This window comes from Gymnoscopelus microlampas (genome assembly GCF_963454915.1).
Source record: "Gymnoscopelus microlampas genome assembly, chromosome: 8".
In the NCBI taxonomy this organism is placed as follows: domain Eukaryota; kingdom Metazoa; phylum Chordata; class Actinopteri; order Myctophiformes; family Myctophidae; genus Gymnoscopelus; species Gymnoscopelus microlampas.
In genome coordinates, this window is record NC_139945.1 from 39,683,504 (window position 1) to 39,701,003 (window position 17,500).

The 17,500-nt window shown below is 42.5% G+C and overlaps 1 protein-coding gene across 1 annotated transcript in view; it reads right to left on the reverse strand.

Moving 5' to 3' along the window:
• Positions 1-17,500, reverse strand: part of ift80 (intraflagellar transport 80 homolog (Chlamydomonas)) — a 58,730-nt gene that overhangs the window by 2,178 nt on the left and 39,052 nt on the right. Inside the window, exons 7-15 of the mRNA XM_084064916.1 lie at positions 17,350-17,500; positions 15,091-15,209; positions 14,643-14,717; positions 13,975-14,138; positions 13,809-13,873; positions 12,906-13,041; positions 10,155-10,302; positions 8,109-8,280; positions 5-70 (exon numbers count right to left, since the gene is read on the reverse strand). The exon at positions 17,350-17,500 is cut by the window's right edge and continues 29 nt beyond it. Coding sequence (XP_083921042.1) covers positions 5-70; positions 8,109-8,280; positions 10,155-10,302; positions 12,906-13,041; positions 13,809-13,873; positions 13,975-14,138; positions 14,643-14,717; positions 15,091-15,209; positions 17,350-17,500 — 1,096 coding nt within the window. The remainder of the gene's footprint in view (positions 1-4; positions 71-8,108; positions 8,281-10,154; positions 10,303-12,905; positions 13,042-13,808; positions 13,874-13,974; positions 14,139-14,642; positions 14,718-15,090; positions 15,210-17,349) is intronic.

Below are 17,500 nucleotides of genomic sequence, written 5' to 3' on the forward strand. Positions count from 1 at the left end.
CCACCGCTGCTGCAGTTAACTCCCTGTTAGCCATCGCCATCCCAGCAAGACATGCCCATAAGGACTGTTCCTAAAGGGACGGAAAAAACGACAGACAATGTCTTACACACCCTTTTCTCACACACACTTGTGCGAACAGATGTTTCACAAGTGAAACATCAGGACATATTTTTTCACTTTACTCTCCATTTAAATAGGCAGGTCAGTTCACAATATTTTTTATTCAAAATGCTATCCTCTATCAGGTGCAAGTTGCAGGATAGCTTAAAGGGATATTTCACTTTCAAACTTGTTTGGGGTCTACTCTGGCTTTTATGAGTAGTACCCCAGACAGTTTGTAAGTTGCTTGATTCAGTATGTAGATATTTGATATTCATTCCATCAGACTTTATATACTACAAACTATACAAACCCATTGTAACTTCAAACTCCATTTCAACCATGATAGATTTATCAAAAACACCCGTCCTTGGTTCTGGTGACTCATACTGCCCTCCTAATACGTGAGGGAGCCATGTTTTTTTGATTACCTTATTCATAATTCTTATTTCTTTATTGTATTTTTTTTTTTTTTTAATCTCACAAAGCCTGAGTAGATGTTAAAATGACCTAAAAAAAAGTTTGAAAGTGAAATATCCCTTTAAGATGAGGGGAACTGCAGATAATGTGGTTGCGACAAGTATGCCCCTTGTTATTACCAAAGGATGGGGCACTTTGAGCTGTGTGTGTGTGTGTGTGTGTGTGTGTGTGTGTGTGTGTGTGTGTGTGTGTGTGTGTGTGTGTGTGTGTGTGTGTGTGTGTGTGTGCGCGCACACAAGGAGTGCATACTATTAAAGGGACATGGTGGTCATTATGACGGCGTCTCGGAGGGACAGGGTCCACATTAGCAGTCTGCTCATCTCCACCACATAGACCTCATTACAATCCTACTGCAGGGCATTCAAACTGACATGCACATGAGGATGCATGTGCACTCTGCACAGTGGTGGAAAATGTGCTCACATTTTTTACTTAAGTGAAAGTATCAATAATGCAATGTAGAAATGCTCTGCGGAGTAAAAGTCCGGAATTAAAAAAAATTACATAAGTAAAAGTAAAAAAGTGTTGGTATCAAAATGTACTTTGAGTACCAAAAGTAGAAAGTACGCATTATGCAGAATGTCCCATTTCAAAAGTTTTCAAATGTATAAAATGTATAAAAATCTTGAGATCTACAAGCTACAAGTTGATCGTAGCTGATCTACAAGTAGATCGTCTATTTTCAAATTGCCGAAATGTATATAGGGCTGAAGTGGGTAATGTATGTTTTGTAATAATAATCAAAATCTACAAAGTAACTAGTAACTATATATACAAAATAATTGTAGTGGAGTAAAAGTATAATTATTTGTAGTCACAGATGATTACAAATAATATGATTTGAAACATTAGTAACTACATTTAATATAGGTTAAAATAACTTACAAAGGGTACTTAATAAATATTTACAAATGAGGAGCTATCTCATGAAACAGCAGAGAGAACAGTGTCAGAGAACGCATGGGTTACTGGATTTAATTAATAATTGAAAATAGTCAAATCTAACTGTATAGAATCCTACAGGAAATAAAGTTACAAAACACTAAAGAGAAATTGGAAACGAAACTGGCAATCATAATTTTGGGAGAAGATTGGAAAGATGTAAAAGAACTTTCAACACAGTCAAAATATTGGAAAGAATTTGCCTGGAAAATTAACGTGAGGCTATTCATAACACCAAAAATCATATCAAAATACAGGCAGTGCCGATTGCTGGAGGAAATGTGCAACAAGGAAGATTAACCATGCACACAATCTTTTATTTTTGCTGGGTGTATTGTTGAAAGGTTTTGGGGCAGTCCAGGAACAAATCCTAAGCAGTTTTCATTTGAAGAAGCCCTTACTACCATCCAATATCGTATTACGTACAGTACCATACCATTAGAAATAGAGATGGAAGGAGATATCTGCATACAATAATACGCATAGTTATGTTAAAACAAATCACATGGAAATGGCTGGATGTTAAACCACCATCTAGAAATACCTGGAAACTAACATTTGAAGAGTTCAAAGAAACTTTTAAATTAGTAAATGGGTCACAGAAATACATTAAGCACAACAGTAAAACTAAGAGTACTACAGGAACCCCCCAACCCTCCTTTATATATATACTGTACGCTGCATATTTATATAATAATTTATGTAAAAAGAAAAAAGTTATTCTTTTTTTCTTACTTTTATTTTGTTACAGTTATGTTTTGTCCTTTTTTGTTCCTTTTTCTTTGATGCATATTGTAAAAAATAAAACAAACGATGATAACTTGTAATGTAAAAACCTGCAATAAAGTAATACAAAAAAGTATGGATGAGCACACAACACACACACAAAACATAACACATTTGTATTATGCAGCTTCCGATTATCCCATATCGTAAAATACAGAGAAATGAGTGTTGACGTACGTCACTACTTTATTGGTGACGTACGGTGCATCAATTTGTTGATGGAAGACTAAACCACCAGTTGGCTGACAGATGAGCAAACCGCACATACAGTACTACTCTGTACTCCCCCAATCACATTTCATCATCAAAACAAAACAAACAGAAATGACTGCCTGCGACAACAACACAAAATACATGATCATTCTTCGCCGAAGGCCAAAGAGACACAAAGAAAATGTTAGAAATGCAATAGTAATCCTTTGGTTCAATGTGTACTCTCTGACTTACTGCTGATGTGGAGTCTAAATCCCTTCCTCTTTAATTGTGTGTGTGCTCAAATTGTATACATATATATACGTATATACAGCATGCGTATTAAAGACAGCTAATCCCATCAGGTGAGGGCTTACTGACAAGAAAATACTCTGTGATTCTGGGAAAAGCCACACTGCCACCAGACTCTTACCAGAAGTAGGTGGAGGAGGGGAGCAGGGGAAAAAGCTCTTATAACCAATGGCTCTCTCTCTTTTTTCCCTTGTTTCCTTCAAATCCCTTCTCTCATCTCTCTCTCTCGCATTGTGGTTATTGCATCATAACCCATGCAAAGGCTCACTATAGACGCTCTCACCGGACACTGTGTTGTGTGTGTAAGTGTATACACATGCGTGCGCTGGAGTGTATATTTATGAGTGTAGTCTGGGGGGGGGGGGTGGGGGGGTAAATCCGGTAAATGGTGTCACCAGGCTAATTGGGGTCTAATTAAAGCCTGCTGGTCTAGTCCCATAAAGCTCTCTGCTACCTCTCTCTACAGACTCAATCTCTCTATCCCTTTATTTCTCTCCCCACCCCCCCCCCCCACAACACACACACACACACACACACACACACACACACACACACACACACACACACACACACACACACACACACACACACACACACACACACACACACACACACACACACACACACACACACACACACACACACACACACAATACAGGACTGTGTCATGGTCGTAGGCAACAGTGCATGTCATCATCTTGAGGTCAGTTGTATAAATACTCACACGCCAAATAACCAGTCAACAAATATACACCATTATGTAAATAAATCATCACTAACTGTCCCATCCCTCTTTTGAGCATTACAGTGAGACAGATTTGTGACATACAAGACGCTGACAGACAGACAGATGACAGATGCAAACCGAAGAAAACAAACAAGACTAAGAGCCTAAAAGCCTCGCCAGCTTGCTAGGTCTTGCGCTGCTCTTTACATCCAAAGTGGTTTGAATCAGTTGGACTTTATTAGGACTTTGCCTTAGAGAAAAGCAGGCGAAAGTGCTTATGATATTGGTAAGTCAAATACAGGATAAACACTTAATGCTCACTTACAGCTGATTACTTGCGTTCTTTCCATCTTTTGGTGTTTGAGTGAGAGCCACAAGTGCACACATTACAATACAACACGTCATACAACACACACACACACACATTTTGAGCAAGCACGCTATGCAGCAATACGTTATGCACTCAATGCGTTATGCAGACAAAATAGGCTACGTTTAATTTACCGCGAGTATCACCGCCATTGCATATGTGAAAGGGCCCCCGCTACCCCTGCTTGCAAGGCTAAACAGCCAACCAGAGAGCTCTACCCCCTTTCTCTGCCACTCCCCTGCCATCGATGGGCAGTCGCCAAATGAGCATGTTGTGTGCAATGCAATTGAGTCTGAAGTCTGCATGAGGTGGGACTCGAACCGGCGACCCTGTGGTTTCAAGGCAAATGATTAAGCAATCAAGCCATTGGACCAACAGACCTGAAGTGGTGAAAAAGGAGCTCACACATTTGACACAGTTTCACGCAAATTGCTCAGAAATCCTTGGTTTAAATGTTTTTCAAACTGCTCAATATGGCGTAAAATCTAAGGGCGGAGCTTACTGGTCAAAGTGATAGATGGGTTCCTCATGAGTCAAGGCACATGTGTAAGCAAGTTTCACGGCTGTCGGCCAAACGAGGCGTGACTTTTGCCTGTTTAAAGTTTGCAAAAAATTGATATAGCGCCCCCCTTTGACCAATTGGAGTAAGATCGGTTTCAGTGATATTTGGAATGATCCTCTGCATTACTGCAAAGTTTCAAACAAATGTGAGTCTGCATGTATGTGTTAGGGGCAGATGAATAATTGTCATAAAACTGCAATATTCATTGGCTCATAAAAGCTTAACTTTTCCCTTAGAAAAAATCCACTCCCATAAATCTGTTGGTATAGGTCAAAAGTTCAACGTTTTCGTGCAGATTGCTCAAAAATCCCAGGAGGAGTTTGATTTTAACTGCTTTTCATATAATTCAAAATGGTGGGAGATCTAAAGCTCAGAGGTCAAAAGTCAGAGTGTGAAAGTTGTTAGGCATGAGGAGACGCATGAGTGTATCGAAGTTTCATGGCTGTAGGTCAAACAGGGCATGAGTTGTACCTGTTCAAAGTTGGCATTTTCAATTGAGTGCTACAGCGCCACCCTTTGGCCAATGGTTTTGAGTTTCGGGCCTTGGCTGTTTGGCATAGCCCTCTACCATATTGCCAAGTTTCGTAAAAAGTGACCACGCGGTTAGGCCAGAACTGAAAAAAACAGCGGAAGAACACGAAAGCCAAGGAATGCAATAAGGCTTCGAGCCTGATAGGCCTCGAAACCTTAATAAAATACCATAATAGTAAAAAATACGACTTCTAAATCCTAGTTCAGACCAAAGATTTGTGCCGAGCCAAGTTGAAACTTGCAACAGAATACAAAAATTGGATCATTTACCTTTTCCATATAGCACATACATTAACAGCATGAACAGACATGATATTTGATATTGTGTATTATAAAAATGAAATAGCTATACGTTTTCCCTTTCTCTCTGACTCTCCCTTTCTCTCCCTCTCTCACAGGCAGGTGGCTCAATAAGAGGTATTTGAATTGTGGTGGAAAGTCTGGGGAATTCTGAAATTAGTCACCCTAGATTCCTATTTGGGTAGAACAGTGGTTTTCAAACTTTTTCAGCTCAAGACCCAAAAGAGACATTTGGTGTTTTCCCGAAACACAAACTTACAAAAATACATTAAATATTCATTTAATGTATTTTTGTTTTTTAATTATTAACAAAAACAAACAAAATTGCAGAAAATGTAAATAAAGAGGGAAAAAGGGGGGGGGGGGTATATTCAAAGAACCATAAAAATGGGCCCACAGACACCCGTTGTTTGGGAAACACTGGCCTAGACACCCTTTAGGATCAGAATGTGATCAGACCTCCCAGACCACATCTGGAGGTGGTCCGAATCACATTGTAACGCCAGTCAAAGTCAGCCAGGTGTCAACTCAATCCATGTTCATATTAGGGAGAAAACACCTGCTCAAAGAATAACAACGTCATCAGATTATCTCAGATTATATTTGAGATATAGTCAAATTTGGGACTCACTCTTTAGTTTGCCATCCATTCACATTCACAGAACGAAAATGACATCATCCGCTTAAACAAGTCATCACTTCATTCACTCATCCACAGTGAGTGACCACTCCAGTAGATTCAAGAGGGTTTATTGCATGCCATGCAAGGCACCAACCTGCTCATCGGGAGCAATTAGGGGTCCAGTGTCTTGTTCAAGGACACTTCAACACTAACTCTGGGGGAGCCCGGGATCGAACTGGGGACCTTGCGGTTCCCATCCGGCCACTCTACCTACCCCTGAGCCACTGCCGCCCCGGTTCATGTCCCAGAACCTCAAATGGACTGTCAATACAACCTCCCTAGTGAAGAAGGCACAACAGCGACTATTTTCTTAAGACAATAAATAAAACTGCTCTGACGAAAGCGTACACACCTAAGGTATGTTGGTGTGGTATGCTAGCTGCTTTGTGGCTGACAAAAAAGCACTTCAGAGTCATCAAATCAACACAGGAAATCATCAGCAGACAGTATGGCTTGAGGACATATACAGATTCAGAACCTGATGTCTATGTCGGGCCTCAAACAATCAACACACTCATCTCACCCAGGCAACCATCTTTTTACTCCGATGTGTCTACTGGAAGGAACTATAGGTCAATTAAGAGCCGCACGCACAGTCTTTTTTTTTTTTTTTACAGTTTTACCCATGTGCCATCAGAGAACTAAACTCTGAAGAATAGGCTTTGCAACTGTGCAATAATACAAATATTACATGCAATAATTTATGATACCAATGGTAAGTAAGTGGTAAGTGGTGCATTTATATAGCGCTTCTATCCGAAGCACTTTACATTGATTGTGCCATTAACCCATTCACACACACATTCATACACCGATGGCGGAGGAAACCATGCAAGGCACCAACCTGCTCATCGGGAGCAATTAGGGGTTCAGCGTCTTGCTCAAGGACACTTCGACACTAACTCTAGGGGAGCGCCCCAGCCCGGGATCGAACTGGGAACCTTGCGGTTTTCCAGTTCATACCAATGAACTGTACTTACTGATGGTCTGATGTGTTTCTATTAGATTAACTACAACACTGATTATTTGATGTATATACCGATTTTATGCTGGTGTTTTTGCTTTATTTTGTTTATATTGTGTTTTAGGTATCTCTGAGGGGTTGCACAAAATTACATTGTACATTGTACAATGACAATAAAGGCATTCAATTCAATTCAGGTACAAGCAGTGAAACATTGCTCCGCAGACAATTACAAAAAACAAGAAAATAATACTGGATGTATTAACAAATTAAAGGAAAATAAATACAAAATAGTACAAGTTATGAAGAAGACAAAAGCAGTAGAGAGTAGCATTTACAGTTTCTACAAACAAACTGCCATCATTTCTGTTGCCGCCTGAAAACTAAATGTTGAAGCCAACTCCTTCCTCAGAAGAGGAAAGGTAAGTACTGGCTGTACAGCAGCATCATCTCTGGTGACCCAAGACCTGTCATGTTTTATATGACTTGATGCCACCCTACCTACTCGTGTGCTTTAGAACTTTCCATTTGCACACGCGAAAACAAATCTGATCACAATGCGGACAGAAATGCAGACAAACAAGAATACAAATACCTGGTGTAAACTCAAGGGTGACATAGGATTGTTCATGATCCAAATAAGATATCCAGATACAGACTGCCTTTTAACGCAAGGTGTAAATGGAGTCTAAAAGTCGCGTAGAGTTGTATTATGTGTAACAGGCATTAGCTTTATGGCAGTTTCTCACATTATGAGTATGTGCAAGTGTGGCTCTGCACTTATGCTTTATCACACCAGTGCAACTGCAACTACATATTCTTCATAAACACAACACCTGATTGAAATAAATGTTTTTCTAAACAGGCCAGCCTATACCACATTTGATTTACAATTGTCCAACTTGAGGGAAAGATGGAACAGACTGAAGTTGACAAATGTTAAATACATTTGCCTTTGTGTGTGTCAGAGTGGCTCAGAGCCTCTGACAGAAGACCAAAAGCTTAATATCTCCCCTGGCCATGGGGGATTCCCCTTTAGGCTAGTGGTTAAGATGTTTGGCTTCAGTGTATCTTCCCGTGTGGGAGACCTGGGTTCGTACGTGTACGGAAGTAGAAAAGAATACAGGATATAAAGTGTATATACGTATGAGTGTGTGCTACCTTGGCGAAGCGGCAGAGGCGCAATGCATCCTCCCATAGGGCAGAGGCGCTGTAGTCATGGAGCAGGGCTGGGTAGGGGGACACGGTGGTGTAGACTACCGAACCGTCTCCTTGACGAACGGTCACCTTAGTGCCCACATAGCTCAGGATGTGGGGCGCATGGCTGAACTCACTGTGTAAGGGGGAAAACACAAACAGTGCACAAGGGCAAGAAGAGAAGTGCACGTAAACATAATGCAGTTCCTGAATTAGAATTGATTGGTTGTTAAAGACAACCATTCACCTAGATGGCCCTAACACGCCGTGGTAGTATGCAGTACCTTACAAACTCCCTGGGTATGAATAATAGCATTCATGACTAAGTACAGAAGTACAGTAGTTTTCAGGCTGAAAAAAAACCTAGTCTTAAAATAATGCATCTGATGCACATACAAACTACAGCGAGGGGAACCCAGTTAGCACTGTGTTCGTGGTCATAATTTCTAAGAAATAAGTTAGTCTGCCACCAGCTCAGTGGCCTTGTGGTTAGAATGCCCAGAGATTAGGAGGCTGGGGATTCTATCCCAGGCCGAGTCATACCAAAGATAGTCTGGGAGGCATAGCCTCGGAGCTTGGACAGCAGGGGCGCGGCCACTGCGTTCTGATTCAAATCAACAGCCAATGAAGAAAAGGGGGCGGGATCCACATGCAGTGGGTGTTGCATGTAAATAGGAGCGACGGGAAGCATTTCCCCTTGAGAAATTGCGGCCGCCATTGTTGTGTACTGCTGTTTGCCTCTCGTCTGACTTTTTCACGAGTTGCACAGCTCACAGACCGGTAAGAGGCGTGTCCGCTCAGATTCTGAGCATAAGTTACATCCCGCCCACAAATACCAGGGCTCTGGCCCAGAAGTTCCTCGCCTCTCCCGTTTGTATGCGAGAGCTGGCGAAAACTTCTGGGAACTCAGATTATACCAAAGACTATAAAAGTGGTACTCAATGGCATGCCTCACTACTTTACACTCGGCATCATGGGTTGGACTAGGGGTAAGTCCCTGTGACACACTATAGTCATGTCCAGGGGATGTACTTGTACATCAAGCTGCCTCACACTATGGAAACAGGAGATAGGCTCCAGACCTATATGGACCACATGACTCAGGAACCATTAGTTCCCAAGGCTATTTACGTAAGTTAGTCTGCCTGTTCGCAATTATCAATAGTGAGATATATATAAAAAGAAAAGAAGGCTGGTGGTAAATTCTTTGTGCAGTTAGGGGACTGCCTGTTCATTAACTCATGGATGGATGCAACATGTTATAGCATATAATATACTGCTCAAAGAAATGTAGGGAACACTTTGATCCCTTAATTATTTTGAGTTTTATGAACTGTGTACATACTGCTAACAAAAACTGCTCAAAAGAATGAAGGGATCAAAGTGTTCCCTTAATTATTTTGAGCAGTGTATCATCTTTTACATGGATCATGGATGGGGCTAACATAGCCTCAGCAACCCTGAACTCATTCACTAGGTAGGCTCTGTCAGTGTTTGTGTGCGCACGTGTTATGTGTGTGCATATATAGAGATTCATGGTGGTCTACTCCGTTATCAATATACATTGATCAAATAAGAAAAAGTGCTGCTTCTGCACCCCATGCACTCAGAATGTATTTTCTTGTGAATTTATTATCCCACGATTTTTGTAATCCATTTTTTTTCACCCACTCAGAAAATTCTGCTCTCCAACTCAGCATCCCTGGCGTGTTCCCCAAAACTATGAGCACCACTTCTCATTATGTGCATGTATGTTGTGTCATTGTAATAATGTTAAATTAAATGTTGTACATGTACACTGAGCATTTTACTGTGTATAAAATACACCTAAAACCTGTCACCCAATTTTGGGCATACAAAAGGTTTCTACAAGCTAAATTATGAGCTTGTAAATCAGCTATTTTTCACCAGACCACACCGTCGTACGAGAATAATAAATCAGGCATAAGTGGTTAAACTAAACAAAGACATGTTAATGGCTGGAGCTGTGACGTGATGTTGAGTAGCTACCTGCCGTCCTTCATATACACTGTTTTAGGTAGCAGTTCCTTGTCAATGAAGACAGCACTGGGGTAGTACCACACTGTGAACTGGTTGTTCTGGATGCCGCATAAGATGTTAGCCGCATCGTTCCACGCCATAGTGTGCACCATGGTCCCTGCGAGTTAGAAAGCATGTACATACGTAATACTGTTATTCTGTTATGCTGTGTTATTGTCAGCTTTTGACAACATGAGCCACTTGACAAGATTAACCCATGTAACTTATTCACTCTTTATGTTAACAATATTGCAATCCCCTCCCCGCACTGGGATGTCTATTTTTATGCGGACGACTGCCTTCAATAGGTTTCAATGGGCTCTAATTAACCTTAAAGGGACTACACAATGAATTTGAACTTTTCCTTCTTTTTTGTGTGTTTTTGGTCTCCCCTACCTCTCTTCTATCCCAAAAAATACCCCAGTTTGAACACTCAGGCTTTCACAGCATATCTGGAGTTTTATGTAAATTGGTCTCAAAACAGGCCAAACCAATTTAGCCCCGAAAGTGACGTCACTAGCGGTACAATCCCTCCCGTTTTTCAGTTCCAACTTTTTTTCTTCTTTTTTTAAAAAACTTTTTCCACTCAGAACCAGGAGATAACATGCATACAAACTGGCTCAATAGCACCAGGTGCAAATGAGGACAATGTGGTATTGCAGGTGAAAGTGCTTTATAAGCCAGAGAGAAGTTAGTTGGAATGAGTATATCCAGTGCCGGTTTAGACTCCACAGGGGCCCTACGCAGGATACGGGACACATGCACGCGTGCGCAGCGCGCGTGCATGTGTCCCTCGTGTGCGCGCGCGCACGATTTTTTTTCGGGTTTCCCGCGGATAAAGTTACTTTTTTTGTTACTTTATTTCGGTTTTAGGGTTAGGGTTACCAAAACACTCTCACTGTCACTGAGAGGGGAGGGGAGGCGGAGCAGACAGCACACACCAGAGCGTGCCACTGACAGCCAATCAGACAGCCTGCAGCAGCTGTCTCATTCAAGCCAAGCAGTGCTGCGCAGCCTGCGCTGATGTGAACGCAGTAATGCACGTTATTTTCTGCTGAAGGGAGGGGGCGGAGAGGCGGCCCCTTTGATCGGCGGGTAGGCGGGGCCCTACGCAACCTGCGTAGTGTGCGTATAGGGTGGACCGGCTCTGAGTATATCTGAGGCTTGATTTAGGCTCAAACCTTTTGAAAAACGTTTGAGGGACATAAACAATATGATATTAAATATATATTTGTCTCCGCCAGGAGACTATGTTTTCGTTCTCGTCCTTCCGTGTGTCCACCAAGCTAACATTGGTCAAGCTTCACGTGACATGATGAAATAGAGTCCTATAAATAGGTGTGTCACTTCAAAAAATCATTTATATTTTTTGAAGTGACACACCTATCCATCAGCCAAGCTAACATTGGTCAAGTGACACGTGGCAATATGTAATATTGAACATTTCTAGAAAACTATGGTTAAAGATAGGGCAAGTGATTTCCTTTGGTTAAAATAGCACGGGTCCGCTGTTGGAGACCTGTGCTCCGAGGAGCACATTTTCTATTTTTTTTTTTAATTCATGGTGTAGATTTAAGCTTGTTCTGAACCCTAACAAAACAAAATGCATGGTATTTACTAGGTCTCTAAACACAAATCCCTCTTCTGGTGTTTACACTCTTAAAGGTGAACAAATTGAGCTGGTCTCATCTCATAAATACCTGGGCATTTGGCTAGATTCCAAGCTCTCATTTAAGATTCATGTGGAGAAAAGGACAGATTGGTTTCCTCTACAGAAACAGGTCCTGCTTTTCTTTTACCAGCAGAAAAACAGTTATTCAATCTGTCACAATGTCTGTGTTTGACTATGGTGATGTGCTGTACATGCATGCTTCAATCTCCACACTTAAGCCTCTTGATGCAGTCTACCACAGTGCCCTACGTTTTATCACTGGTGATGATTATCTCACCCATCACTGTATTTTATATGATAAAGTGGATTGGCCATCTCTCGCAGTAAGTAGAGAGCAGCATTGTATTTTATTTTTGTGTGGTAAGCTTCCTTTATACCTATCTTCACTTTTAGAGCCAAAAGGTTACTGGACCTGCAACACGTTCACAAACACACATTAGATATACCAGTCCACGGAAGAGCAGTGAACAAGGAAAGACTGCTTTCATTTATTATGCTCCACACAAAAGGAACAAACTTCAGGACTCAGGACTGAAACTGGAGCGATTGGTCTCAATAGAGACATTTAGGGTACCGGTACTTCTTGAGGACACATTACATAGTAACTGCACCTGTTTCATGTAACACTATATCTATTTGCATCTGTGATGATTGTAATATGATTCAAATGTTTGTTATTGTTTTTCATTATGTATGTATTTCATATGTTTTATATGCTGTTATCAGATCTTGCTCTCAATGGGCTTCCCTGAATAACTCAAGGAAAAGAAGAAAACTTTAACACATTTTGTGATAGCGAGGGAAAGTATAAGTAACACAAGATGTGTATTTCTCCAAACTCAAATCCCAGATGCATTGAAATCACATGGTATTTTAATGTTTCCACTTGGTAATGAATGGGTTTACACAAAAGGTAAAAAGGCATTCAAGTGAACAATGTGTGATTAATCACAGAATGAGAAACACATTAGAAGTGTATATATATATATATAAGAAAAGAATAAAGTCACTGATTCCGCTGCCAGGCAAACTCCCCTCCCCCGCCTCACCAATCTTGCAGATGTTGTGCTCTCGTCCAAGACGGCGCACAGAGGTCAAGTACAGGTCGCGGTTCTTGTCTATCAAGGCAATCTTCCTGTCGCTGGACGGCCCGCACTGGTCTAGCGCTATCTCCACCACCTCCAGCTATGTATACACCCACACACCCCACACATACACACACACACACACACACACACACACACACACACACACACACACACACACACACACACACACACACACACACACACACACACACACACACACACACACACACACACACACACACACACACACAATAAAAAGGTAGGAGAGAAGAGAGGGGAGGGGAGGGAGAGAGAAAATGATGGAGGGGAGCAAAGAGATCAGGAAAGGAGAGGCGAGGGGGAGAAGGGTTAGTATTGTGACCCCACAATGCACTGCCAAAAGTGTGAGAGTAAGCGTGTGTGTGTGTGTGTGTGTGTGTGTGTGTGTGTGTGTGTGTGTGTGTGTGTGTGTGTGTGTGTGTGTGTGTGTGTGTGTGCAGGCCAGAGCCAGCTGGCTCCAGTGCAGTGCGTCTCTGTGTTGGAGCTGTGGAGTGCTGGCAGACAAAGCCATGCTGACAAACAGTAACTGCTGAGCCAGGCTACCTCTGATTCTCCTCCTCCTCCTCCTCTCTCTGCTCGCTTCTAATTCATTCCCTCTCATTCTATGTCTTTCCTTCTAGTTTTACTGCACACCCCCCTTCTCCCCCTGGGCGGGTGTTCATTTATTTACTTTTGCTCAGAGAGACATAGTTCAAAGAACTCACCCGTGCTTATTGGGAGAGTTGTATAGGTTGGGGAGGGGCGGAGAGAAAGACAGAAAAAGAGAGGGAGACAGAAGGAGAGAGAGAATGGTACGGGGAAGACGGGGAAGAATGAATAACCCACCTTGTGAGTCAAGGGCTTGCTGTCGCCAAGGGCTTTCCCCGTCAGGGCGTCAAGCAAGAAGATGACTAAAACACAGAGAGAGAGAACAATTCATGCTAAATCACTAGTATTCCTCCTGTGAACAGACAAGTTATAGGACAGACAGAGAGACAGCAGGTTAATTTACCTTTCTCATCACTTCTGTCTCTGAAGGCAATAGTGTCATTACTCAGAGAGATGGCCTGGGTGTTGAGGATGTCAGTCCTCATGCCGGGGAACCTGGGGCTGGAAATTAATCTACCCTCATAGGTGAACACGTACAGGCCCGCCCCGTCCACCAGGAGGAAGTGTCTGGGAGGAGGCAAGACGAGCATAAAGAGTCAATCAGCTGAAAGGAGTGGGTCGTTTCAACATTAAATACACATTAAACACTGCATTGAATTACTCAGTGAGCCCTGCTGTGCACGAATGTGAATACTGAATTGCCAGTAATCCACTTAGCCCTATATGGGAATATTGCACAAGAGCTACCTAATATCAAGCTAATTTCCATCTGTGGTTGCACTCTAAGCCCTATTGGAGGACAGTGCAGCTAAGGTTAAAGTAGGTGCTACCTGTATGTGTGCGTTTGTGTATAGTATGTGTGTCTGTTCGTGTGCGTGTGTGTACCGTATGTGTGCGTGTGGTTGTGTCAGTGTGAATACTTAAGCATGTGGAGTAATGACGCATATAGGCTGATAGATGACCCAACAGCCTGTTGTCCCTGCTGCTCTGCTATTGGAATGAACACAGACAGGAGGAGATAGATGGACCCCCATTCATCTCTCAAAAAGAGAGACAGAGAGAGCAACTCACTTTTCAGCCTGAAGTATGAGGCTGACTGTTCCCTCCTTCAGGTCAAAGACGAGTGGAGTGTTCCAGTTCCTGGTGCTGCGTAACACACACACACACACACACACACACACACACACACACACACACACACACACACACACACACACACACACACACACACACACACACACACACACACACACACACACACACACACACACACACACACACACACACACACACAGGTTACTCAGTTACTCACACATCTCATGCAACAACATGCAGCATCCTTAACATTTGCTGTGGAGAAAATGGCCTACAAACCCACAAGCCCTAGATTAGAACAAGGGAGTAAAGGAAAAGCAAAAAAGAAAAAGGGATGCAGGACAGGACCTTAATATGAAGGTGATGGTGGCAAAAGCATCACAGAGACATAAGAGTAGGTCAAAGAGGAGAGAGAGGCACATACTTGTAGACGTAGCACTGCAGTGAGGTGGCCACCACCAGGTGAGCGTGAGCCAGAGATGCCTTTATGACCCGGTCCCTGAACTCCAGCACGTCCACGGCGTCGTTCACCACGTTCCTCACCTGATAGAGAGGGGCGGCAGAGCAAAACAGAAGAGGCAAGTGAATGGAATCAGGAAGTAGGCACAGAATATGATTCTCATATACAAACATACGTTTTAATCAAACAAGCGCGAATTAGCAAGAGATTTTCTTTCTTTTTTTTTACTGATGGGGCAGGTGTGGTTGTGGTGGGGCTGAGTCACGCACACAGTAGAGCGTATTTAGCCTTAATATACACAGGAAACAGTCCACAGTATGTCAGCGCGTTTGTACAGTAGGGGCAACTGTGGACAGAGAGGACTGTTTTCACTGTGTACTGTACAGTATGTGTATGTGTACTGGCGTGTACTCCCTTTTTTTCACCTGCATAGATAAATACTTCCTCTCGCTCTCCTTGTGAGTGAGTGAATGAATGAATGAAAGGCCTCTTCCAGTACCAGGTGAAAGGTGGGATGCGGTGGGGTATTTTTACAGCTTTACAAATCTTCCTCCTCTGTCCCCTCCAGCGAGCCAAATTTACACGCAACGCGACTACGAATAAAAACACGCGACCGCAAGGTGGTAAATTTAGCCGCCTGATTCACAAACCATTGGCAGATGTGCACTTTCAAAAAAAAAGGACAGAGGAGAGGAGAGAAGAGGGGAGGAAAGAGACAGAGAGAAAGAAAGAGAAAGAGAAAGAGAAAGAGAAAGAGAAAGAGAAAGAGAAAGAGAAAGAAAGAAAAGAAAGTGGGAGTGATGTACAAAAACGAATTTCACCCACTTTTTTACCTTGTAAACCTGTGATGTTACAATAAACCTGATTCTGATCTGATTCTGAAAGAAAGACAAGAAAGACAAGAAAGACAAGAAAAAAAAGTCCTGCAAGGCTGAAAATAAATGGCTGACGACCTAAGTTTGTTTGGTTTACACAAACTGCAATTGGTCGAGCTGTCTATGGCAAGTGTGTGTATATGTGCGGTTGTGCACATGTTTTTTTCTGTGTGTGTGTGTGTGTGTGTGTGTGTGTGTGTGTGTGTGTGTGTGTGTGTGTGTGTGTGTGTGTGTGTACATGCCACTCTGTGTCTCTGTAAGAGTGTGTGTGCGCATGTGGGTGTGTCATATGGGTGTAAAGGCTACCTTGTGGTTAGTGTGAGTTTAAACAGTGGAGAGTGGTGGAGTGAGGGAGGCAGCTACACAGGCTGGCCATTGTCACTGCTGGACTGCCTGGCACACTGGGAGGGTCTAACTATAATGTATGGCTGCAAGTAGCCTGGGCCTGGGAACTGTCTGCCTCTCCACGCGGCCAGCTCCGCTCACTTCTCTTCTCTAGCTGGTGTCCGCCTCTAGTATCATGCCAATTTATTCTCACTCGCTACGCGGGCTGATCAACTGAGCCAAGGTCCGTGAATGCTCGCCTGCTCAATATCAAGTGTTTTTGTGGGGGAGAGTGAGAGATGCTCTGTTTTTCCTTTTTCTCTTTCAATACCTTATGTCTTAAAAACACATTGAACAAACTTGTAGTTTGTAAAACAGTCTGTCTTATACTGTGGTCTGGGAAAAAATAAAAAAGAAGAAAAGAAAGGGGGTTTTCATTAAAGTCAGTCCCAGCCCAGGCCTAACACTGTATTGGGTGTGTGTGTATATTGAAGAAGTCATACAGTCTATTAATGGTGTGGCTTCCCATACCATCAGTAAGTTGTAGTATGTTTCGTGATTGAAACCACACAAATAACAATGTTCAATGTGGCGAAGCTGCACTACACATTTGCTTGTGATCAACTCCTAGTGTGGTGATGATCTACGCCTCATTTGGCCAAATGGAAATAGTGACATTTATAAATGCCTCACCAATAATAACAAAAGTTTTTTTTTTTTTTTACATACACTCTTTCACAGTCTTCATGAGTTTCAATTGCACTTTTACTTCACCAGGAATTTCAGGCTTTCATGGCCAAATGTGGTTCTGTTTGGTGATGTCATGCACAGCAGGAGCTGTGAAAGCTGAACTGTTGAGGGGACATACATAAATTACATAGATATATGGACAAACTTTATTTCAGATGGCTTGGCCTTTGGCCACGGCGGGGGGAAATACTAATGTGAAACTCAATTTATTACAAAGCAAATCCCATTTGATTGCAAGAAAGTATTCTCTTATCATTGCTCTCTCTCTCTGTACCTGCATGGTCCTCCGCTTGGTGAGGGTGATTACAAAGCTCTTCCACTCCCAGCACTGCTCCACCACATGGGCAAAGATGACGTGCCCGTTGCCACAGGCCCCGGACAGCTGGGTGCCATCTGCAGACCAGGCGAGGCTGAACACACTGCCC